Source organism: Gymnoscopelus microlampas, assembly GCF_963454915.1.
Source record: "Gymnoscopelus microlampas genome assembly, chromosome: 24".
Lineage (NCBI taxonomy): Eukaryota > Metazoa > Chordata > Actinopteri > Myctophiformes > Myctophidae > Gymnoscopelus > Gymnoscopelus microlampas.
This window is the reverse complement of record NC_139961.1, coordinates 23088719-23115685: the sequence shown is the minus strand read 5'-3', so window position 1 is coordinate 23115685 and position 26967 is coordinate 23088719. Positions and strand designations below refer to the sequence as shown.

Here is a 26967-nt window from a genome sequence, read left to right as displayed (position 1 = left end):
TTTTTTTTCTTATTCTACTTGCAATTTCGGACTTCATATCTAATCATTCTGGGTCATTTTCTCATAATTGTGACTTGATGATTCAGACTTCAGAGTTTGTCTTCTCACAAAATGTGAGATAGGCGATCGTGTGTGTGTGCGTGCGTGCGTGCGTGCGTGCGTGCGTGCGTGCGTGCGTGTGCGTGCGTGTGTGTGCGTGAGACCGAGAGAGAGTGGGGGGGGAGAGAGAGAGAGAGAGAGAGAGAGAGAGAGAGAGAGAGAGAGAGAGAGAGAAAACAAAACCCCCAAAATCATTGAAGGCCTTATTATACATTCAGCAGCAGAAATGGGCTTCTATATAGACCACTGCTGGTTTTCTATTCTAAGTTAATTGCATTCACCTGGGGTCTCTCACTGCACTGCATTAGGCCCTGAATTGAGCTCATGCACAGCACTATTGTTATACGGTTTGGCACCTAGGGGGTGAGCTGTCTAGAAGAGGGTCTGTCTGTCTGTCTGTCTACACTACAGCATGTGTCCGTCTGTCCACGGTTAATCTTACAAACCACTAATACTTTTCCCAAATATCAAAAAATAAATAAAAATAATCTGACAATAATGACATGCCAAAGACTGAATTTATACATCATGTTTCTATTTGATATTCTTCTATTGTTCCTCTTTCCTCTCCTTTCCAATTAACCCCTGTGCCCCCCCCCCCCCCCCCCCCCTTTTGAAAACCGGGCTGAGCCATCACTCCCAGGACTCCCTTCCACAAGACTTTAAAATTTAAACAGCGTTTGTGCTGTAACATATATGTCACAGGAGTACAGTGAATGCACCTTCGTCAGGGGATTGGCTGAATTGATGAGGTGTATGAATGCAAGCCAGGGCACATCTGCTGTGATCTAAACTCAAATAAACAAATAAATAAATACATCAATAAAAGAGGCGTGACGGTGCTCTTAGAGCACTGTTTATCCACCTAGGGTCCAGGGACCACAGACACCCTTACAGGGTCTGTAACTATGAGAGTGTACAAATGGAACCAAGTGGACATTCATTTTGGTTCCATTTGTACACTCTCAGAGTCACGGGGGACTTTGAAATTAAACTACTGCTCTTCTGCTATGCTGGAGTTCAGCAACTGTCCATGGTGCTGAATCAGCAAGGTTGTTTGTGTTAATTTGCATTTGAGCTCAGGGACTATCCGTGGTACTGGATTGGCGGGGAAGTTTTCTTTTTGTTGCTATATGTTTGTGTTCAATGACTGCCCATGGTACTGAATAAGCAGGAGTTTTTTTTATCTCAATTTTCAAACTGCAATAGATTAGATTGTGTTATATTGCTGTTTTTTTTTTAGATCAGATAATGTCAACTGTAAATGGTTCCATTTGGTTCCATTTTGTACTCTCTCAAGAGTTAAAAGAATACTGAGGATTTGACAGTCTATATTGAGGTTCCCAGAGACAATAGGCTCTATGCACAGCAGCCATATTGGAAAGAAATTGGGCCTCTCCCTTACTTCACAATCCTTCCTTACCAATTATACCAATGAAGGCTCTGTTCAATTTCGGTCAAACAGAGTCAGGGCGCTGCTATTTTACATGTTGGCTCACTGGAAACACTCTGCTACACAAGTGGTTCTCAAAGTGTGGCCCAGGTACCCTCATGTTTCCTTGGAGGGGGGGGGGGTATTCCTAATGGCCCCTTACGTGTGTAACTCTCAGAGTTAGGTCCTTGGGTCCTAAAATGTTGGAGAACCACTGTGCTACACTACATTTAACAGAGCCTTTAAACAGAGGAAGGAAGCCCTTCCTGGGTTCAGTCACGGTGGCGTTTGCAAACAGGTGCTCGTCAGTGAAACAGATAGGTCAAATTGTATATCTGCTATTTTTGAATAGCTAAAGTATAAAATATGTGTGGTGTGAGTGGGTTAAAATGATTGTGACGCTATATTAACTCATTCTGCTGGAGACCCCCTGGTCCCTGGACCCCACTTTGAGAACCAATGGACCAATGCAGGTTTCGCAAGCAGATCAAACTAAACCCAAATAAATAGATAAATAGATAAATAGATAAATAGATAAATAGATAAATAGATAAATAGATAAATAGATAAATAAATAAATAGCAGAGGCGTGAAGCAGGCCTCAGAGGCAGCAGCCCCTGTCAGGGAGACGGAGGCTGCTGTCTAAAATGTCTGGATGAATCAGCGTCTGGGCCCAGAGGGAGGAATCACACCGCCATGAAACACCGGGGACTGGCCCCGCTGTCACACCTGCATCTCTGTGTGTGTGTGTGTGTGTGTGTGTGTGTGTGTGTGTGTGTGTGTGTGTGTGTGTGTGTATACAGTATATCCATACATGTGTGTACATGTGTGGGATGGCTAGGGACGGCCGCTTTTGTGTGCGTGTGTGTGGGTGGGTGTGTTACTATACACTTGTGAGGGCCCAAACTGTCCCCGCAAGCATAGTATAAATTGAGAAATAAGAAATGTGTGTGTGTGTGTGCGCATGTGTGTGTGTGTGTGTGTACGTGCGTGTGTGTGTGTGTGTGTGTGTGTGTGTGTGTGTGTGTGTGTGCGTGCGGACGCGTGCTCTTGGCCCAGACAGATGGTAAAGTATGAGTCACGACTGGGGGGCATGACACCAGCTGGTACACCGCGGGTCTGTCTCTATACTGTGACTCAACTAAGTACTGGGGTTGAGTACTTTGTCCACCACTGCCTCCTCCTCCTCCTCCACCTCCTCCTCTAGGGATGGGGGGATGACAGAGGTAATGGCTGTTGCCTTGAGGGGGTCTCGTGCTGGGGGCTGAGGGGTGGGTGGTGCCGTGGAGCAGGGTGGGGGGTCACAGCGGGGGGCGTACCGTATTTACAGTCTCTTCAGCTGACACTTGAATAAAGGTGACGCACGCAGCCCCCTCCCCCCCATATAAGGGGCCCATGAGAGGCAATTTTTTACGCTTAAACAGCTATTCTATTCCATGAAAAGATTTAGCGTTGAGGGGGGGGAAAGGGAGGCCAAGTACAGACCCCTGGAGGACCCCCGGACAATAAAGTAAATGTAGGGTTTAAGTGGTTAATGTAGAGATTTGTGCTCACTTAGATCTGTGCAGGGTTTCACTTTGGCTCTGAGATATAGTGGAGTAAAGGTAAAAGTATTGAAAAACATACATATTCAAGTAAAGTAAAAGTACCTACATGTTTTACTTAATTACAGTACTTGAGTATTGTAGTTATTATTAACCACTTAAACCCCAGCATCCGTATTGTGGGCAAAGCTTTCACCGGAAATAGCCGATGACAAGCTCACAATGCGTCGCAGCGCGACACGTTGTGAGCTTGTCGATCGGCTATCTTCGGCAAAAGCTTTCCCCACAATAACAGAAAATACACTAGCATAGAGCCCTGAGGGACTTCGCCTAACCAAATGGGGATTAAGTGGTTAATTGGGGTGCCCGCTGGCCTAGCGGATACCACATACTAATGCAGCCCGGCAGCGCGTCACGGGTTTGAATCCCAATCCCGACGACCTTTGCTGCGTGCCACTCCCCATCTTTCTGTCCATCTCCACTATCCTCTATCAATTAAAGGCAGAAAAAGTCCAAAAAATATATAAAAAAATAAATGGCCTTAGTTACTTTCCACCACTGGTCACCAGCCGTATCGGTAGGAAGAGATCTCTGATCACTGTGTCTATTACATTCACCAGACCACATGATTCAGTAATGGACAGGCAGGTAAAAAAAAGAACCAATTCTAATCATTGGCAGTATGCAGCCAATACACCTGTGCACTAGCCTGGTAAACCATCCCCGGTCGCGTGAATTCACATCATCATAAACCGGTCAGTCTGGCCCCAAACGCTGGGTGGGTGTTATGCAGAAAACCAAAAAGTGGAAGAGCCAATCGGCGTCTGCGCTCAGGGCCCTGTGATTGGTTGGATGGTAAAAGCTACTCCTCTATGGCAGTGGTTTTCAACCCTTTTCATATCAATGTCCATTATTCCATTATTCGACAAACACAAAGGGGTAGTTCACCAAAAAAAAGTACTTATTTTATATCAATTACACACCCCATGAAGCCTTGAATTCATGATTATTATTATTTTTTGGTCGCATTCCTGAGCCAATAATTTGACGACTGGGTGTATTTCTGGTAGGAGACACAAAGAGTCTACTTTGTGTCTCCTACTACTCCTTTAAGTAATGCAGATGAAAAAATGTAACTCTTGAGAGCGTAAAATGAAACCAAATGGACCCGTAAGGGTCCATTTGGTTTCATTTTCCCCGGACCACTGGTTGAGAACCACTGCTCTATGGAATTGTAGTTATTTTTAATACTGAATGTAGTGCACTGAGGCATACGAATGGAAGCCACTTGTTATAAAATACAAAAAAGGGGTGGGACACACTGAATATAGACTGACCTTAGAGCGGTGTCATACATATGTAATTCAATCACAAAGTGAATGGGACTTTGAGAGGGATCAGGCTTAAGCCATCACAAATCAGAGATCCCCAAGACCACAAGAAAACAGAGCTATGGAGAGGTGTCAGGCAAGGGCCATCGTGAACCGTAGACACCACATTCTACACTAGAAATGAGGGAAAGAAACGTGCTAATTACATATTGTACATATTGTCACATATTGTCGCTTAGTTTTGGACATTCCATTTTTCTGAAATCGTGAAAATAGCCGATGTACAAGCTCACAATTGCGACGCGTTGTGAGCGGCTATTTCTAAAACCTTTGTTTGACACTCACACTTGTTTAATGAAACATATCACATAAAAAGTTAAAACTTGGAGATACAAGGTTTCTGCCCGACAGCGACAATATATAAAAGTCATATTAAAATCCTCGCCCATAGGCTGAAGTGTATCTCAAGTGTCAATCCAATAGAGCTCCCTCTGGAATATTATCTTTATTTCCATAGCTCCGCTCCTCGGCAAGTCAATATGTTCAACGTTCAATTGAATCACAGAGCGGAGACAGGAGGTGAACATTCATTCAAATGACAAGCAACAGGATAATTCACATCGTTGTCTGTTCCGTCTGACGGAGCTGTTGTACTCACATGCGTGTAGTTTTACCTATAGAAATCCACTGACACAGATATTTTAACCCATTCAATCCAGCAACGCGTACAAATGTCTTCTAAATCCTAACTGGTTTCTGAAAAACGTATGTTGCTATAATATGAGTGGTGCCCAAACTTTTTCATGTCAAGGACCCCCAAAATGATATGTATTTGGCCGCGGACCCCCATCTCAAAATATTTTGTTTCAGCCAGGGACCCCCCAGACGCAAAGATTTGAGTTACAAATGTTCGCTTTAGAAAATATAGGCCTATATTCAACGATTTGGACAAATGTTCACGATTTTTCAAAAAATAGTATTTGAACTATTTGAGGATTTTCTGTTAGTGCTTAACAACATTTTCAGAGTTAAATAAATGTTCCTGTGTGAGATCACGAGAATACTGTGGCCTAAAAGTAATCCTTATGTCTGAGGAAGAGCCTGGTGGCTCAAAACGGAGTAAAAATTGGGAGCAGCAATACTGGTGGGCGGATACATACACTATAGTAATCCTCACACCAGCCCAGTGGCCTTGTGGTTAGAGTATCCACCCTGAGATCGGGAGGCCAGGGGTTCAATCTCCGGCTGTGTAATACTAAAGACTATAAAAGCGATACCCAATGCCTCCCTGCTTGGCACTCAGCATCTAGAGTTGGATTGGGTTAACCCATTTCCACCGAGAAATAATCTGTGTAATTTTTTTCTTTGGCTGTTCAAAAATAGCAGATATATGAGCTTGTAGATTTGCTATTTTTTTATATATTTTTGCAAATCTTTCAATATATATATTTTTTAAGCGAACATTTGTAAATCAAATCTTTGCTTCTGGGGATTCCACAAATGTATTCTAAATCCTAACAGTTTTGTAAACGTATGTTGCTTTAATATCAGTGGTGGACCCCCAAAATGATATGTATTTGGCTGCCGACCCCCATCTCAAAATATGTTCTTCCAGGGACGCCCCAGAAGCAAAGATTTGAGTTAAAAATGATCGCTTTACAAAATGTTTATATATTCAAAGATATATTCAAATTTTCACGTTTTTTCAAAAATAGCAAAACCGCGCTATGAGCTTGTAGATCTGCTATTTTTGAATAGCCAAAGTGTAAAATAACGGTTTAAGTAGTTGCGTTCACAGATGCGTTCCCGGTTGGAATGGGTTAAGTCCCTGTGACATATTAGTGTCAAGAACAGGTTGATGTAGTCGTACGTCATGCTGCCTCGCAGTCAGGAAACAGGAGCTACAGTAGTTCTCCTGACCTTATGGGTCATTGGCACTCAAGGCTACATAGTAATCCTTTACCATCAACTGCTTGAAGTGCTGCCAGTTAATGTTATTAATAAAACATACTGAAAGGACTCAAGCACTCGCTTAAGAGAAGCAAGTGTTTCTGGTGATCTTTTGGTTTGGTTGCATTATTTTTTGAACCGTGGCACCGTGTGCACCCGATAAAAGACCGTGGTTTGTGACGAGCGATAAGACATTCCTTTTTGCAGCTAATTAAAGGTAGGGTAAGTGATATTTTTTGGTTAAAACAAAAAGTATTTTGTTAACAGGTTAAAACACTATATTCTGATAGTAATCATTGCTATAGAGTGTTTTTTCAGTAACAGATGTCTCCCTATCTCTCCAGCTCTTTAATAAACAGAAAATACATTTTCCGGTAGGTGTCAAAATCTCAGCCAATCAGGAGAAAGTACCCATTTTTAAGCTTCATTTGTATAGTGTTCCAGTTCAAATTTTGTCTGCTCATTTATTAGTGTCATCACTTCCAATTTCACTTGTGTAATCTATATCCTGATTGAGTTCTCTCTCCTAATTGGATCAAATTGGAAATGAAACTGAAACGAAAATGCATTTTCTGTTTTATAAAGAGCTGGAGAGACTAGAAGACTCCTTTTACTGAACAAACACTCTATAGCAATGAGTACTATCAGAATATAGAGCTATTTAACAACGTTAACATATTCTACCGACACGTTTCTGCCCGACAGCAACGATATTCTACTGACACATTGTTTTTTTTAAAAGGGGTTAGGGATGAGAGCCCTTTCTGGTAAAAAAAAAAAAAAAGTAGATACAGTATGGGGGAGCAGCCAGTGTTGCCAGATTATGTGAGAGAAACAAGCAACCAGGTCTAGGAAAACCAGCCCAAAAGAAGCGAGTATGGGCCACATGATTACTTTAACATGTACATCAGCTATTTGAAAATAGCAGATCTACAAGCTCACAACGCGTCGCATCGCGACGCGTTGTGAGCAGGATAACCCGGTTCGATCCCGGGCTCCCCCAAAGTTAGAGCTTGTAGAATAAAATCTTGCGGGAAAATTATAATAAGCAGATCTGGCAACCCTGGGAGCAGCCCGGGAGAGAGAGAGAGAGAGAGAGAGAGAGAGAGAGAGGGGGGGAGAGAGAGAGAGAGAGAGGGGGAGAGAGAGCGAGGGTGTGTTTTGACAGACCTGTCACAGTGGTTACACTTAAAGGGCTTGGCGCCGGTGTGTTTGCGGTAATGCCTCGTCAGCTCGTCGCTCCGGGCGAATCGCCACTCGCAGCCGTCCCACGAGCACTTGTAGGGTTTCTCACCTGCACGGAGGGAACAGAGAGACAACGCACACTGCTTTAAAATAAAGACCACCTGCACGGGGGAACAGAAAGACAACCGCACACTGCTTTAAAATAAAGACCACCTGCACGGGGGGAACAGAAAGACAACGCACACCACTTTAAAATAAAGACCACCTGCACGGGGGGAACAGAAAGACAACGCACACTGCTTTAAAATAAAGACCACCTGCACGGGGGGAACAGAAAGACAACGCACACCACTTTAAAATAAAGACCACCTGGTCAAGGATCTCATATTCCAAAAAATATACTTGTGCATGTACAATATCCTCCCCCCCAACCTCTGGGTTAACTCTGAGGTTAGCGTTTTTTATGTGACTCCGGGAGTGTGTAAATTAAATTTGTGTGTGTGTGTGTGTGTGTGTGTGTGTGTGTGTGTGTGTGTGTGTGTGTGTGTGTGTGTGTGTGTGTGTGTGTGTGTGTGTGTGTGTGCACGCGCGTTTTGCGTGATAGCAAAACACGAACAAAAGCACAATAGATCAGCAAGCAAACCAGCCAAAATAACGCAAAACAGAATACATAATGCTTGATACAGAATACATAATGCTCGATAATTATATATATTTTTTCTTTTAAATACTGCATCGATCTGACTTAATTCTGTTCATAAAAAAATATTGTGGTTGCCGTCATAATCAAAAAGGCAAATCACTGCATACACACCAGCGCGTGAAATCAGGCAGATATAAATACAACATGTATTAATAATGTAAAAACAAATGTATATACTGTATAAACCCCTGTGCCGTCATGGAGAGAATTTAAAGAAGCATGAAACCCAAGGCCAATTTACTAGTCTGTTTACAGAGACAAGTCAGATAACGTGTCTCTCCATCTTGGCATAACAGAGTCAATACTCTCTGGGTTTAATGCAAGACTAAAGAAGTCCCCTGGGTTCAGAGAGGTAGTAGGCCTGACTTTGAAGTTACAGCGAAGGAAGACGTTACTTGTTTACCGTAGATTGCAGACAATAAACTGTCTAGAGAGACGATGGCACTAAAGGTTATCGCAAAGGTACAATTTCTAGACAGAATATCCACTTTTATAGACTGACAATACTACTGACTCTACTGTCAATGCTTGCACGATGACACACATAAATCTAACACGCCCCAATACACACTTTGTGCCACGCTGGGAGCTTGTAGATCTGCTATTTTGAAAAATAAAAAACAAAATATCGAATTATGTGAATAATTTAAAAAACGTATTACATAATTCTCAACACATTTTCAGATGGGGGGTACCGCGGCCAAATACATATCAATTTGGGGGTCCTTGACTTGGAAAAAGTTTGAAAAACCACTGACTTAAAGCATTAAGAAAGGAGAACTTGTCTCGGTGCGAGTGCACACGGTTTCCAGACAGCGTGGTGAGTGCACGGTGTTCAGGTTGGAGACGCGGGGGAGAGAAGGGACGGCGCCGGCGCTGTTCGCTGACAGAGCGCCGCGTGTAACCTGTCTTGAGCGGAGAGATAGTGAAGACGAGGGTGCTTAACTCTTAAGAGGAAGAGAGGCTCCCGTCGCTCTCTCTCTCTCTCTCTCTCTCTCTCTCTCTCTCTCTCTCTCTCCAATCTTGCTGAACGCGCATAAGACGAGTGGGGAGTGGAGTGGCGTGGGGGGGAGTATAGTGGAGGGGGAGGAGGGACGCAGTGTCGAGTGGGTTCGAGAGAGAACACGAAGAAGAGGAAGTACAAGGGGGGGAGGTGAGGGTGTTGGGGAAGCGGTGCGGGGGGTGAGAGAAGAGTTTAAATGAGAACCGGTGGAACGGCGAGGAGGAGGAGGAGGAGGAGGAGGAGTAGGAGTGGGGAGGTGAGAGGAAGAAGGGAGGAGAAGTGGATTAAGGGAGCGAGGCTGCAGATATGCCAGCGGAGGGGGAAGGCTAGTGATAATTAGGCCAGTCTCACGACAATAATGGCTTACACATAGCAAAGTGTAAATCCATTTGTACACTTTTCGGAGTTAAATTAGCCCACAGGGTTTTGTGTATTCAGTAAAATTGCTGAGCGTTAAAGGAGCATGAAACTAGGCTGATTTTGCTTTGTTTGTTTTTTTAACCGGTTCAGGTTAACCGCTTGAATCCTGGTAATTGTAGATAACTTATGGGACATAGTTTGCCTTGTTTAAGTTAATTGATACAAATTACTGGTGTGTTCTTGGTATGACCCACCTGCTTTAAAATGGTGGCTGCAGCTGCAGACAGTCAGTTTGGTTTGGGACAGGCTAGAGAACTCGGTTTGGGCAGGACGGGAACCGCGAGGTTCCCATGTTCGATCCCGGGCTCCCCCAGAGTTGGTGTCGAAGTGTCCTTGAGCAAGACACCGAACCCCTAATTGCTCCCGACGAGCAGGTTGGTGCCTTGCATTGGTTTCCTCCGCCATCGGTGTGTGAATGATTTATGAATGAACGAACCATTGTAAAGCGCTTTGAGTAAGTGAGTACTTAGCAAAGCGCTATAAAAATGAAATTCATTATTATTATCATTCGAACAGCCAGAGGAAGAGAGCTGCTGGGGCCATTCATGGAAGAGGGTGTAGCCCGTAAAAGTAGTTACCTAGGTTGCTGTTCGTTTAGCCATTTGCCTGTTTTTCATGCAAGTACTATTTTCATAAGCCTATTTTTGGACAGTCCATGCACTGTAAATATCATTGCACTGACAGGTTGGTGTTTGGAGAGTGTTTTTGGTAGATAAAAACCAACAAAATGCGTTCTTGGACAGTTGTCTAATTCAGTGGTTCTCAAAGTGGATTCTAGGGACTCTCTTGGTTCCTTTAAGGGGTTCTAAATTGACCCTTACAAGTCTGTAACTCTGACAGTATACAGATGGAACCAAATGGACCCGTTAGGGTCCATTTGGTTCCATTTGTATACTGTCAGAGTTAAGGGGAGGCCTTGCGGGGTTGTCATGGGGGGTGAGAGACTCAACTCATAACCTCTATTCAGAACAGTATTCAGAATACTATACAGATTCAAGGTCCTGCCCTTAGCCAGGATATGCGCTGGCCCTTTATTTAAGAAGGCAAAGGGCATCGCCAGTTTCATCCCCTCAGCCATTAGGCTCCTTAATAAACATAAGCCCCCCGATCCCTCTCACCTGGACAAACCGAACTTGGTGTGCTGACTAGGAATGGGACGATGATCGTTATTATCGTTTATTGCGATAAAAAAAAAAAAACTTACAATATCCCAGAGATTTTAAATCATCGTGAAATTGTCCGCCGTTATACACTGGGATCAGTTCGCTTTTGCCAAGCTGCTTATCCGGTACTCCACACTCTATACTCTATACTTAGCAAAACGGACCTGTAAATCTAATATATTTCCCGAAATTAGCCAATCTACAACTCACAACGTGTACGTACGTACATACATACAGTACATACATATACATGCACATTACATACTGTACATACACACACAAAAGCACAAGCCTGTACGAAATGGACTCAATGTGCTAACATCTGCCAAGGACACAAACACATACACACACGCACAAAAGCATGTACACAAACACATTATGCACATTCCACCAGTGTGGGGAGGACATTGCTTTCCTTTTAAATACCCCTTTACATTCACGTTTAGACTTCTTTTATAGCAGTAAACTTGCATTACCTCTCGTTTTCGTTGTCAGTTGCTGGGTGTTTTAACTGTAGTGTATATTTATTTATCGTCTTATCTTGAATGTATGCATTGACCCGTGCAAAATGATTTCCCCTTGTGGGTAATAAAGGACATCTAATCTAATCTAATTTGTTTGTTTAAAGGGACTTAAGATGCTCATTCTCTAACGTTTCTCTTCTTTTTCTTTCCACAGCCTTCATAAAACATTACTGACACCCACTGCTGATGATCAGAGAACATCAATTCACAACGAGCGGTTTGTTGTCTCCCTGCTAATAAATTATGGACGTCTCCTCTGCAATGTGGTCACATTTTTGGCGAGCGCCACGCAGCAGGCTGACATGATGTTAATATCTTGACCTCCACCCAGCCGCATACTGTACCTGTGGCACAGGGGCATCCGTGTGACGTGCTGGATTAAATCGCGCGTGGCAGCCAGACACATTTATGCTAGTATTAATACTGACTTACTGTATGCAGTGGTGGAAAAAGTACTTAAATTCTTTACCTAAGTAAAAGTACCAATACTGCAATATAGAAATACTCTGTTACAAGTAAAAGTCCAGAATTAAAAATGTACTTGAGTAAAAGTACGAAAGTATTGGCATCAAAATGTACTTAAAGTACCAAAAGTAAAAGTACAAAAATATTTGAAAATAGCAGATCTACAAGCTCACAACGAGTCGCATAGATCGGCTATTTTCAAATAGCCTATGTATAAAATAGGGCTAAAGTGGTTCTGTATATTTCATAATCTAATAATTTATATATGACAAGTAATTAGTAACTAAAATGTTCAAATAATTGTAGTGGAGTAAAAGTACAATATTTATTTGCGTCTGAGATGTAGTGGAGTAGAAGTAAAAGTATAGACAATTGGAAATACTGCAGTAAAGTAAAAGTACCTCAAAATTGTACGTAAGTACAGTACTTGAGTAAATGTACTTAGTTACTTTACACCACTGCCGCCGCCTCTGTGATCCCGCTCGATTTGAAGAAATAATCCAGCGTCCAGAGGTGAAAACGTGGAGAATACAGAGTAAGCCTACATTTCAATCACAATGTTTAACCTAACTACGGTACTATTAGGTTGAAGTCATAGGCTGGTCGTCAGCATGTGCTCAAGTCCCAACATGAAACTGATTTGACCTACTTAATGCACACATGCCGCTTTATGTAATTAATTATTGGAAGCAGGTGAGTAAGATTCCATAATGAATGAACAGTACAAGCATTTTAAATGGCTTTTATATACTCTTAATATTGGCCTTATAGATCGAAATGTGCTCAGTTTGGGATATTTAGTGTTCCCTTAATATTCGGCCATTCTATACGTATGTTTACACACATTTATTATCCCTAAGAGCTACAGAGAAGAACCATGCTTGCCAGGCAACCATTTGTCCATCATCCATCCATCCCTCGCTCCCGGTACGGTGTCAAATTCCTCCTCACTCCCTGAAACTGAGAGAAACAACCGGTCCCCGGGTTCTTTTGGCGGACCGGGCCGGCCAATCAAATCCCCCGGAGGCAGGGATGCCTGACTTTGTTGCCTAGCAACCCGCGTGATGGAGTGCGTGTGTGTGTGTGCGAGCGCGCGTGTGTGAGTGTGTGTGTGTGCGTGTGTGTGTGTGTGTGTGTGTGTGCGTGTGTGGGGGGGGGGGGGATGTTGGGGGGGGGGATAGGTGGAGGGTGAAACATGAGGAGGCAGTAGTAGCAGAGTCTGTGCAGCTGGCTGAGTCTGGCAACGGCAACATACAGCCCATGCCACCGGCCAATTACCTCGCGCGCTGGCAGAGCACAGAGGCAGTTGCCTAGCAACGGTAACCGTAGCGCTGTACGGGGCAAGGAGGGGGGGAGGAATGGTGGTGGTGGTGGGAAGGGGTGTGTGTGCGTGCAGTGTGCATGCCTGTATGTGTGTGTGTGTGTGTGTGTGTGTGTGTGTGTGTGTGTGTGTGTGTGTGTGTGTACTTGCACTACTATACCTGTGCGAGCCAAATGTCCTCACAAGTATAGCAGAATGTGAGAAATAGACATTGTGCGGACCATTTTCCTGGTCCTCACAAGACAAATGGTTGTTTTATGGTTAAAAAAGATTTGGGAAGTTAGGCTTACAATTTAGGAAGAGATTCAGGCATTTAGAGGTCAGGTTCTGGGGGTTAGGGTTAGAGTTAAGCCTGACTTAGTTGTGCAACGCAAATAGCAGATCTGCAAGCCCACAACGCGCCGCTGAGCGACGCGTTGTGGGCTTGCAGATCAGCTATTTTCAGATCTTAGTTAAAAGGGTAAAAAATGGCAAAACGTAAAAATAAAAATAAACGGCACTTGTGAACTCACAAGTATAGTAATAGAAACGTGTGTGTGTGTGTGTGTGTGTGTGTGTGTGTGTGTGTGTGCGTGTGTAGAGACCGGAGCCTGCAGCAGTACATAACCACTCGGCTACCGACTCCTCCAGTGATACGCTAGACCCCTCGTCGCCTAGCAACAAACCCCCCCCCCCCCCCCCCCTCCCACCCTCTCACTCCTGGAGGAGTGCTAGCATGTACGGTACATCAGTGATTCTCAACCTTTTTCCATTTCATGGACCCACCAGAGTTTGATTATGCATTTGGCCACGTAAACCCCATTTGATACCACGTTATTTTCTTTATATCTCTGGGACTCCAATCTACACTGCAAAGTCAGCCTGATCTCAAACAATTTAGTATACATTGCACGAACCCAGTGCACGTCATTCCATGCATATAGTCGAGCTAGAAAACCCGAAAATCTGTGCATAAGTACGGCGAGTCCCACGGTTGGCGTAACCGGTTGCAACCCGGAAGCAGAGCAGGCCCCACAACAAAATGTACGATTCTGTGCCTATCGGTACATAACTCAAACGGCGCTGAGTAGGCTCAAGCGAACGTCGCAACGTTCGGGACGGCAACTCGTTCGCTTTAGCTCACTCGGTGGTCCCTCACGTGGCTCCAGTTCGCTTGAGACTGCGCGCCTCCGAAATGGTTTAGTCAATGGGGGAGATGCGAGACGCTATGCACAGATTTTCCAGTTGCCTATGCACGGAATGACACGTGCAATGTATACTTAAGTTGTGTGAGATAGGGTTGGTAAAGTAGTGGGTTTTTTTTTCAAGTCAAGGACCCCCAAATTGATATGTATTTGGCCGCAGACCCCCATCTGAAAATGTGTTGTCCTAGGGACCCCCCCCCCAGAAGAAAAGACTTATGTTAAAAAACAATAGGCTCTATGCACAGCAGCCGTATTGGAAAGAAATTGGACCTCTTCCTTACTTCCTTCAGGTGTTACCGATGATACTAATGGAGGCTCAGTTGCATTTAGTGTAGCACAGTGGTTCTCAAACTTTTTTTAATCCACCCCCCCCAACAAACTGTTTACTGTCCATATTTTCTACTCGTTTATATAATGTTTTGGCATAGTATTGTATATTTGTCTGTCATTAAATGTTTCGATGAATTGAGTACAAAGGACCCCAATGGAAACAAGCCATAGGGCTTTCTTGGGTTTAAAATCCTCAGAACAGACCTCGTATTGAACTGTACCTCCCTGTGCTTGTCTTTGCAAACTGTTAATAAAGTATTCAATCAATCAATCAATCAATCAATCAATTAAATCAATCAAACAAACACATGCAGGTGAGTAAGACAGGTGAACAGGCACCGTGTCAAGCGTGCATGGACAGACAGACGGACAGATGGACGGACGCGAGCAGCGCGTGTCACAAACAGGTGACACACGTGATGTGGCACTGCGTGTCAACGCACCACTGCATGCCATCTCCGGAGCATCGTTTGTAACATGTGAACGTGTACATGGTTGAAAACGCATACGTGGGCACGCACACATACACATACGTGGGCACGCACACATGCACATGAACGCGCACACACAAACACTTTTTTTAACACTGCAGATTTCTGCAGATTTTTAACACTGCAGTGCTAAGTATAAATCAGGCATATCTCCTAACCCTATCTCATCCTGAATAGTTTCCTAATTGCAAGCCTACAGTAACTATAAGAATGTTTTTTTAACCATAAAACAACCATTTCTCTAGTGGGGACCAGGAAAATTGCCCTCACAAAATGTCTATTTAGAAAATGTTACTATACTCATGAATTCAATTCTAGTAAACTTGTGGGAACATTTGCTCCATCACAAATACAATACTGCAAGTACACACACACACACACACACGCACACGCGCACATGCACACACACGCACACACACACACACACACACACACACACACACACACGCACACACACACACACACACACACGCGCACACGCACACACAGCAGCAGCAGCCTCTGTGGAGCCAGTGTGTTGTAGTTAATTGCATTGCAGCCATTAGCAGGAGCTGGAGCATTGCGTCCGGGGTCTCTGAGGCCATTAGTGGGGCTCTATAGGACGCTTTATGGGCCCCTCTCTGACCAAACGCCAGAACCATGTCCATTTACTGCTGAGACGGAGCAGCGGCGGACAAACTATATCGCCGTAGTCAGGGCAGAAACCTCTTATCTTCCATATTGTATCTTTTTTTGTAAATGAATGCCCTGCTTGATGATATACCAGCTCAGTGGCCTTGTGTGTCAGCCCTGAGACTGGGAGGTCAGGGTTCGATTCCCCCGCCTGGTCATGACAAGGACTATAAAAATGGGACCCAATTTTCACGATAAAAAAAAAAGCAGATCTACAAGCTCATAGCGCGGCACTCGGTGCCGCGCTATGAGCTTGTAGATCTGTTTTTTTTTATCGTGAAAATGTAGTGGACAATGTAGTGGACAATGTACAGTAGTGGAGAAGTATAAAGTGACCAGAAATGTATATATACTTGTGTAAAGTGCCTCAACATTGTACTTGTATTTGAGTAAATGTACTTAATAACTTTCCACCACTGAGACAGATTGAGACGGTGAGAGACAAGGGTGCAGATTGATAGAGAGAGAAAGAATGAGAGAGAGAGAGGGGGGGGGGCACGGGGGCCGCCAAATTGATAGAGAGAAGAACGGGGGAAGAGGGGAGGAGGGGGCAGATTGATAGAGAAGGAATGGTACAGAGAGATGAGAGACAGTGGGAGATGGGTTAGAGAGAGAGAGAGAGAGAGAGAGAGAGAGAGAGAGAGAGAGAGAGAGAGCAAATGACACAGGAACAGAGACAGAGAAAGAGCGGGAGATCAGGAGAGGCCGGTGAGAAATTGAGATGGAAAAAAACGGGAGCTTGAGTGATGGAAGAGTTGGAGGAGAACAAAATGAGTTAGAGAAGCAGACTGTAGGAGTGGTGTCCGGGCGAGGGAGGGGGGGAGAGAGAGAGAGAGAGAGAGAGAGAGAAACTGAGCGAGAGACAGAGGCGAGAGTCAGAAACAGCCAGAGAAAGGCTTACACAGGCTTACAGCAGACCTTCATGTTTTAACCACTTAAATCCTATATATACTTCATTGACTGGGGTCACCCAGGGCTCTATCTTTGACCCCCTCCCTTTTTCCCTCTACACCAAATCTCTCTGACCTATGACCTTATGACATGGTGCACTGCGACATGCGAAAGACATTTGTGCATTTGTAGTGCCCGGGACGCAGTTCGAAAAAAAGAGAAAAGAGAGAAAAAAAACATAGGCCAAGACAGACAGACAGACAGACAGACAGACAGACAGACAGACAGAAGTGCGGGCTTACAGCAGACCTCATGAGTTAACCGGCGCTCAGCCACTTGGCCCCCCCGCAATCTAATTGTTCCGTTCCTTATCTGACATAAGCCTATTCTACGGGACCCCGTCATTCAGCACTCAGCACTGTCTAATTCCAGATTACATCGTGGGCCTTTTTTACGACGGTTAATTTATGGAAATAACAACTGTAAGGAAAAAAAAAGAGGATTTGGGTAATGACATCTTTAAACTCGTACGGGATAATAGCCGGCTAGAGAACGGGAAGGGGCGCGAGGGGTGGGCAGTGAGGGAGGGAGGGAGGGAGGGAGGGGGGGGGCCCGCGGCAAACACTGTCTCCCTCTGAAGAAGACGGTCTTTTTGCTCTCTTTTTTTTGGCCCCCTTTCCCTCTATTGACAACTACGGTGCGCTTCGTTTGATCCGTTTCCTTCCTCTCCAGTGGTGGAAAAAGTACTCATTACATTATTACATTACAGTCATTTAGCAGACGCTTTTATCCAAAGCGACTTACAATAAGTGCAATCAACAAAGGTAGGGAACGAAAGCTACTAATCACCAGAGGTTATAAGCGCATTTTCTGCAATAACAAGCAACCAAGAGCATACCTAGCGCTAAGGTAAAAGTGCAATCAGCTACCTATTTCCTTAAACAGATGAGACAAAATAGCTAAATCAAATGAGCAGGAGCTAAAACAAATAATTGTATTGACTAAACAAGATCCAATAAACAATTCAACAATAAAACAAGCATTTGTACAACTAGTTAACAACACATTTTTTACTTGAGTAAGTATCAATTCTGCAGTATAGAAATACTCTGTTACAGGTAAAAGTCCGGAATTCAAAATGTACTTGAGTAAAAGTACAAACGTATTGGCATCAGAATGTACTTAAGGTACCAAAAGTAAAAGCACTCATTATGCAGAATGTCCCGTTTCAAGTTTTCAAATGTATATAAAATAAGAAAATGCACTTAGTTACTTTCCACCACTGACGCTGACACCTAGTCACCGTTACCAGGTGACCAGCCCAATGTCCATCCAGACTATGGGACCGCCACTTAGCTCCCATAGAACCACAACCTTGTCGTCCAACCGTGACTACAGAAACCGGTGGCCAGGATTCTAATAAACAACGTAAACAGTGTAAAAAAGAGTGAAGAATGGGCTTCCTCGCTCCCTGCAGATGGAACTGGTCAACCCCACTGAGGAGGGAAATGGATGAGGGCTGACTGACGGACGGAGTTGTGTTCATTTTATAGGAGGATGGACGGAGCGAGCCACCGCCGGTGTCAGCTGAGCGATTACACAGGCCTCGCAGCTCCATTTTTACACTCCCTGATGTTTAAATCACAGTGTACTTCTCTGTATACACGAATCCACGGAGCGCTGCCCTGTAGGTGGCGCCGCCATTGCTGCGGTGTCAGACTCGATCAGCTGCTGCTGCGCGGTGTCAGTCAGCTGCAGTCACTGACTGCTCACGTTACTCTTTTACCTGCTTTTTACTAACTTTTACTAACACTAACTTTACAAAAAGATGTACAGAAAATCGGGATGAACCTGTGTAGTTATGGCTGCTCCAACAGCCAAGCAGGTAAAGAGTAACGTGAACAGACGGACAGGACCGCAGCAGCAGCTGACTGAGTTTGACACCGCAGCAATGGCGGCGCCACCTACAGGGTAGCGCTCCGTGGATTCGTGTATACCCTCTGCACTGAAACGGTCTGCAGTCCTACAATGTGTAACATTGTTGTGGATTAGAGCAGCATGCGTTTACGTGCAGTCATGGACTATGGCAGCGGGTTATAAACCTTTCGTGGATCAAGGGCCCACCTGAAAATCTCATCCATCTGACCACAATTAACACAGCTTCTGTGTTAAGATGGGGTGGGCATTATATAAATATATATTTTCATCAACCAATCGATTGTGTTCCGGCTTGGATCAATGACTCTAACGCAGTGGTTCTCAACCACCAGTGGTCCTTGAGGGGGTTCCAGGGGGTCCCCAGACAAATTAATAGTTAGGAACCAAATTGACCCTTATGTGTCTGTAACTCTGAGAGTATACAAATGGAACCAAATGGACCCTTACGGGTCCATTTGGTTCCATTTGTACTCTCTCAGAGTTAAATGAACACTGATGATGATACTAGAGTGTAGATTGGGACCCCAAGAAATCAAAATGGTTGAGTCCCCGGCATATCTTTTCAAATGGGGGTCCCTGGGCTAATATGTGTCAATTTGGGGGTCCTTGACGCAAAAAAAGGTTGAAAACCACCGTCTAACGTGGTATACTATAAGATCCTATTTATCACAATGGAAACTCATTGTTCAATGTTTTAAAAATGTTTCTATTTCATTATTAATGTTATATCATCATTCAAATCTTAGTGTTTTGTTTCATTTTGGGGCCTTCACAGCCCACAAGTCAGCCCCGGGCCCCCATCGCTGGACTATGGAATCGTGGTGACACGGCCGACACGCGTCGCATCAACGCCATAGCCGTCTCCGTCCCGTTCGCGTTGAAACATAGCGCCTGTCAGCCTAGACTTATGGAAGGCGTGGAGAACGGGAGGGCCTAAAATAAACCATGGGAATGGCTGGTCTATCCAGGTCAGGCCATTCATCACCGTGCAGTTACTCAGACTGGGGGGGGGGGGGTGGGGGTGGTGTAGAGGGGAGGGGGGTGGGGGGGGGGGGTGGAGGAAGGACAGTCCACTGACAGGGGTCTGAGTGGTCCTGGGATTGAGATCGAAGAGAGGGGAGAGTTATGACCCCCACACACAGCCCCTCCCTCTCTGCCCTGCCTGAGAGGGGACCTTGAAGCGGGGGAAGAGAGGGCCAGCCCCGTCCGGCCCGTCCCGGGCATGGACCAAGAGCTGTCCTCAGATCAGGGGACGATGTGTTGTTAAAGCATTCAATCCGGGAACACGCACTGTGTCATTTTAGATTTTATTTTAGCTATAACCATTATATTTTATACTTTGGGCTATTCAAAAATAGCAGATCTACAAGCTACCTACAAGCTATGAGCTTGTAGATCTGCTAGATATATTTTTTCAAATTGTGAACATTTGTGCAAATGTTTGAATATATATGTTTTTTAAAGCGAACATTTTTAACTCAAATCTTTGCTTCTGGGGATTCTACTTTATTTCTTCTAAATCCTAACAGTTTTGTTTTATAACTTATGTTGCTATAATATGTGGTTTCTCAAAATGTTTTCATGTCAAGGACCACCCAAAATGTTTTGTTCCAGGGGACCCCAGAATGTATATTCAAAGATTTGCACAAATTTTTTACCACTAAAATAAGACTTTCAGATTTCCACTTCCTAAACACTATAGTCTGACGCAGTGCAAACAATTCAAACTCTGTGTTATGTGTCACAAATGCCCTCGCCAATCAAAGCCTCACTAAATGCAGCATTATCTAGTTATCAATGAGGAAGTGACTGCCTTGTTGGTTTTCGTCTGAGCGTTTGGTGTATATTGTCTTGGATTACCTATTGTTCTGGCGGATCAAACCTATGCATAATGCATGTGATATGGAATACTAAATGAGGACAAAGATCGAGCAAAGAAAACAGGTAATGAAAACCTCCGTTAGGGACGCTTTCAGAGGGAGAAAAATACCTGTCATGTACATTTATTGATCAGAGATCGATTTTTCAGAGGATTTAAACCACGCGTTGGATGTTTGGAATGGGACTTCATAAAATGGGACTTGCTGTACAAAAACGGATTTCTGCGGCGTGTTTGGGTTCATTAGATTTGAATGAAACTAAACTCAACAAAGTTTTGGAGCTTTAAGCAAATGCACGGTGACATGCCTCCGCGGCGGTTCATTATGAATGCTCTGAATGCTTTTCAGCCGCAGCGCGCACACAGCCCCAAAATGAGTTTTCAGCAAACGTGTGACTAATTTCAGCAGAGCGGGTCACGGGGGTGGAAAATAGATAACGGTGGCTACATTGTTTCGGGGGTCTTATTTTCCATTGTCGAGCTTCTCAATAGAAGTGTTACATGTGCCAAGAGTGTGAAAGCAGGTGGATTTTCTTTCAGAAGATAATGTTTTATTTCAGTCATTTCCCACACTTGAAAGTCTTGAAGGCCCACCCATCTGATCGCGTTGGTTTAGTTTATTTCTGTGCAGAATAGTGGACTGATCAGTGCAGTGGTGGAATCAGTATTCAAATTATTTACTTAAGTATAAGTACCAATACTGCAATAAAGCAATACTCCGCTACAAGAATAAAATGTTTAGCATTTTAGCAGATCTACAAGCTCACAACGCGTCGCGACGTGATGTGACGATGTGTGATGTGACGCGTTGTGAGCTTGTAGATCGAGAGTATAAAGTATAAAATAGTGCTAAAGTGGTTAACGTATGTTTTATAATGTAATAATTTATATCTGCAAAGTAACTAGTAACTAAAGTTTTCAAATAATTGTAGTGGAGTAAACTACAATATTTGCCTCTGAGATGTAGTGGAGTAGAAGTATTGGAAATTGGAAATACTCAAGTAAAGTACAAATACCTCAAAATTGTACTTCAGTACAGTACTTAAGTAAATGTACTTAGGTACTTTCCACCACTGGATCAGTGCTTCCAACCCTGGTCCTCGGGGACCCCTGGTACTGTTCTCTATCCTGCCTGGAGGTTAACTCCTTTGTCCTTGTCACGGTAGATGTCTGACGGTGGACTAGCAGACCCGGGCACTGCAGGGACTTAGATGGACGGACAGAGAGATGGTCCTCCAGGACGAGTACTAATTTGTATAAATGCTTTCCTCTTTTCTAGAGGAACCACCAAAGAAGAAAACAAATGCAATTGAAACGGGACCACCGGACGATTCTGTGTAAGCGTTGTTTTGACATGTTTCTTTTTCTGTTTTTCTCCTGGCTCTCCCTCTCTGTCCCCCCCCCCCCGCCTTTTTTTCTTTTCCTGAAAACAACAAAATGATGGAGCTCGCACAAAAACTAATTTCACACACTGATTTACACCTGTAAACCTGTGATGTGACAATACACCTGATTCTGATTATGGAACCAAGAGACAGGATGATGAGAAAACAAGATGAATACAAAAGTAGTTAAGTAACTGGTGAAGAAAAACATGATCAAGAACGAGAACAAGAACAAGACGAATGCAGGAGAAGATGACGGATCAAAAAGGAATGCACAAAGTAGAACGGACAAATAACATAAATGACGGGAGAAGAGAAAAGGACGAAGACGAAGCAGGATGTAGAAGAAGAAAAAGAAGCAGAAGAGAAAGGAACAGGAGAAGAAAAATGTGAGGTAACAGAAGAAGACAAAGAAAAGACAGAAGAAGAATAACACGAAGACGCAGAAGAAAAATCAAAACAAAGAATCATCATGAGAATAGAATGTAGTCTCCTGTAGCCAGACAACTATTCCACAATCTCCAAATGCTATATAGTCTGGAACTACACCTCCCAAAATCCGAGTCAGGAAGCTGGCATTTCCGTTCACGAAAGTTAATTTCAAAATATCTTTACATTACGTTTTTTCATTTCCATTTCTGCTAAGCAGCAAGCTATATATGCTAAATGATAAATTTGCACGTCTGTAAAGACGAAACGGAAGTGGGGAGGAGGCTTCATATCCTACACTACACTACACTACACCTCGGAGGCAGATATTGTACTTTCACTCCACTACAATTATTTATAACATAAATATATATAACATAACATAACTAGAACGAGACGACGCGCTAACTAACCTGTGTGCGTTCTCTGGTGAGCCTTTAGATGGGAGCTCTTGGTGTAGACCTTCCTGCAGCCGTTGAACTGGCAGCGGTGGATCCTCTTCCTGTTCTCCGGCAGCTCGCCGACGCCGATCACGCACGTGGCGCCGTGGCCGCCCTCCTCCCCCCCCTCCTCCTTCACCCGGATGGGGAGCGCGTGGGCGTGGGCGTGGTGGGCGGCCACCAGCCGCGCAGCGCTGAGGCCCACCTTCCGCGCCACCAGCTTGAGGGTGAGGGTCCCGTCGGCCGAGGCCGTGAGCGTCTGGCTGCTGGACTTGACCAGGTGGCGCCCCAGCTCCGGGGACGACGGCGGCGTCAGGGAGGTGACGGCGCTCAGCTGGGCCAGGTGGACGCCGTGGCCCTCCGTGGCTTCGGGGCCGTCGGTGGCAGGGCTGTCGTGATCAGGAAAATGTTTACTTGATGATTAAATTGTCACACAAATAATAGGCTCTACGCACAGCAGCCATATTATCACTTCCTTCACTGGTGTTACCAATGATAGTATCATTGGTAACATGAAGGCTCTGTTCCATTTAGTGTAGCACTGTGGTTCTCAGACTTTTTAATTTCCACGACCCCTATAACTCTGAGAATGTACAAATGGAACCAAATGGACCATTTGGGTCCTTTTTGTTCCATTTGTACACTCGCAGAGTTACACACCCGGAAGAGGCCATTTGGAACCCCCTCAAGGAACCATGAGGGTCCCTGAACCCCAATTTAGAGCCACTGGTGTCGTTTCCGGTGAGCCAACGTGCTCAATATCAGCACCCTGACTCTGTTTGACCAGAATGGAACAGAGCCTTCATTAGTATCATTGGCAACACCTGTGAATTTCTTCACAATATGGCTGCTGTGCATAGAGCCTATTGCCGATTTCACGGTTTAATTGTGTGTTTTAGTGTTGAACATTGGAACATATACTGTAAATACAAATTACATTTCTGTTTCATAGACAAAGGATGCACAGGGCAGATCTGACAAATAACTCATACAAATAAATGTCTGACATATTTAATAACTTTTAAAATCAAAATCTAAACAGTGAAAATATCTGTAAGATGTAGATCTAATATTTCCCCTTTTTTTGTTTGAAAATGTAAGAACAACGTTTCAACGTGGAAACGATTGTGACGATTATCTCAAATAATTGCAGTTATATAATGAATAAATAATTGTGACAGGCCTGACCTGTGGCTTTTGGCCTTGGGGTCTCGTTTCATGGCAGCGGGGGAGGAGGCGAGGAGCTTCCGCGCGGGGCAGAGGCTCACCGCCGGCGGGGGGCTCAGGGGCTCGGAGGGCAGGAGGAGACCGCCGGGCAGGAGAGGAGAGTCCAGCAGCTCCTCCTCGCTGTCCTCCTTCAGGTAGGCGGGCGTGAGGAGACCTTCCAGGTCCTGGTCGAAGAGCTCCGACAGGCGCTTGGGCTCCGTCTGCAGGTAGCGCTCCAGCTCTAGGCAGGTCTGAGGAGGGGGGTGGGGGGGGGGGGGGGGGCAGGTGACGCCGATAAGACACAGAAGAGACAATGCGGAACACAGGGGGGACGGCCTCGTAGAGGGACGGCTTTCAGGGTTGCCAGATCTGCTTATTATAATTTCCCCGCAAGATTTTATTAGGGCTATTATTTTGATGCAATAATAACACATTTTGCTGAGGACCCCCTAGAACCGCTCAAGGACCACTGCGGGTCACCGAACCCCACTTTGAGAACCACTGCAAAATGAATGATAATTAGGAGCAAAATGGACCCTTGCAGGTCTGCCACTCTGAGAGTGTAAAAATGGAGCCACTCTCATGGTGAGTTATGGGGTTCCGTGAACTAATGCATATCAAACCGGGGGTCCTTGAAAGTAACGTTTGAGAAGCACTGATTTAGACGATATATAGCACATGGAATCTCACAAACGCGCGCGCACACACACACACACACACACACACACACACACACACACACACACACACACACACACACACACACACGCCCCCTTGGTACTGCCGCTGCAGAGCCGAACAAACAGATAGATCGTAATTTCAGCCGACCATAACAGTCAGCATGCATGATATGCTCTGGTCTGTGTTTATGCACAGCAGAATCCGCATGTTACCGACCGCTCAGCCAAACATCTCCGCTTCAGCCTCTGCCAGGTGCCACTAAACACACACACACACACACACACACACACACACACACACACACACACACTCATAAAATATAGAGACGCACAAGTGCACACACAGCCAACCCAGACATCCGGTGCTACTTGGCATTTCCAGTGAGATGACTGATTACGCGCTGATTGATTACAGCTGCTGTAGTGCGTAACGGAGGTATAAGTGTTAGGAGAGCAGAGGAGAGGAAAAGAGAGGAGAGGAGAGGATTGGAGAGGAAAAGAGGAGAGGAGAGCAGAGGAGAAGATTGGAGAGGAAAAGAGAGGAGAGGAGAGGAGAGGAGAGGGAGCAGACACCCAAACCCAGCAGAGCGCTTTATAGAGCCCCCCCATGCATTCACTTCCTGCTGGCTGCCTACAGAAAGATTTATCCTGCCAATAGCTATAGACCGTGTTATCCCCATTACTCTACATGCCCCCCTTTGGCAAATATAGCCTGATTCATACGTCTTCGTATGATGGTGTCGCGTGCGGATATTAGACGATTTACACGCTCACAACGCGTCGCGTTGTGAGCGTGTAAATCGTCTAATTTCCGGCACGTGACACGGTCGTACGGCAGAGCGCACGAGGCCCGCATGCCCCTCCTGATTTGTGCAAGCTGGCTGGCATCCTGAGAAGTCTATTACCGCGGACGACGATCTGGGTGGCGTTTTTTTAAAAGGCGTCGGAGCTTCTTGCGAGGGGGGGGAACTCGCCTCGTCCGTCCGGCGATAAAGCCATTATGTTTGAACAGGCACTCGCCCGTTTGATCCCGGCGACCGTCCGCTCGCGCGCCTTGTAGCGGCTAACCAGTTTTGACAGGCGGGATGGAGGCTATACAGCGGCTCCGCCGGGCTCTAGCGGAGCTAGCCACTTCATTTGTGTGTAAATAGGTACTGACAGACAACACTAGCCGGCTCCATTATCGGGAATAAGGTTGTTCAGAGCGAATACATCAGAGGCGTTTACAAGCTTACACGCACACACGTGCGCACACACACACACACACACACACACACACACACACACACACACCCATGCACACACACACACCCATGCACCCACACCCACGTACACCTCCCCTTGTTTTGTGCCTTCTAAAAATAAAACATCACAAATTTTGGGTAGCTGTTGTTGCCAGGGAAGTGAGTGAGCGTGTGTGTGTGTGTGTGTGTGTGTGTGTGTGTGTGTGTGTGTGTGTGTGTGTGTGTGTGTGTGTGTGTGTGTGTGTGTGTGTGTGTGTGTGTGTGTGTGTGTGTGTGTGTGTGTGTGTGTGTGTGTGTGTGTGTGACTGTGTGTCCATGCTTCCTTCCAGGAATAAAAGCGATTCGGGGGCTGTTGTTTTTCCTTTTTGTCTGTTTACAATATTTGCATACTGACATCAAATTAAAAAGCTCACTTTAACACAGCCTACAGAGAGATAGAGAGTGGTAGCGAGAGAGAGAGAGAGAGAGAGAGAGAGAGAGAGAGAGAGAGAGAGAGAGAGAGAGAGAGAGAGAGAGAGATAATATATCATTTCCTCCAGCATGCCTATGATTTCTCTTTTTTCTCGTGGAGGCTTTTAAAATATAATTTCTTTCATGCGTTTATCTGAGAGGAGGAGAGGTCCCCACTGTTTCCTTGACGGCTGCAGTCAGTGAGTTGTGAATTGAATTAACGGGGTGAAGGGTTTTTGTTTTGTTTTTCTCTCTCTCTCTCTCTCTCTCTCTCTGTCTCTCTCAGAGCGCAATTAAATATTGAAGGTCCTGCTGAGAGATGATGAAGAGAAATGCTGTGAGGTCTTTACTGATGACTGGACATCTGTCAGCAAGACGGACATGACGCTGTTATTACTGTGCTTAACCTCTCTCTCTCTCTCTCTCTCTCTGTCTACTGCTCTCTCTCTCCCTGTCTATACTACTCTCTCTCTCTTCCTTCCTCTCTCTACTGCTCTGTCTGCCTTTCTCTGTCTGTCTCTCCAGACACTTTTATTCCTTAACCCCTCTACCTTCCTCTCTCTCTCTCTCCCTCTCTCGCATTCTCTCTTTCTCCCTATCCCTCATGC

General features: G+C 45.0%; 1 protein-coding gene across 1 annotated transcript in view; it reads right to left on the bottom strand.

Annotated features, from left to right (window-relative positions):
• The window catches only part of klf7a (Kruppel like factor 7a), a gene marked incomplete at both ends in the record, with an annotated part of 82063 nt that overhangs the window by 2940 nt on the left and 52156 nt on the right, over positions 1 to 26967 (bottom strand). Inside the window, 3 exons of the mRNA XM_084051364.1 lie at positions 7527 to 7650; positions 22753 to 23168; positions 23968 to 24236. Of these exons, the coding sequence (XP_083907490.1) occupies positions 7527 to 7650; positions 22753 to 23168; positions 23968 to 24236 (809 nt within the window). The remainder of the gene's footprint in view (positions 1 to 7526; positions 7651 to 22752; positions 23169 to 23967; positions 24237 to 26967) is intronic.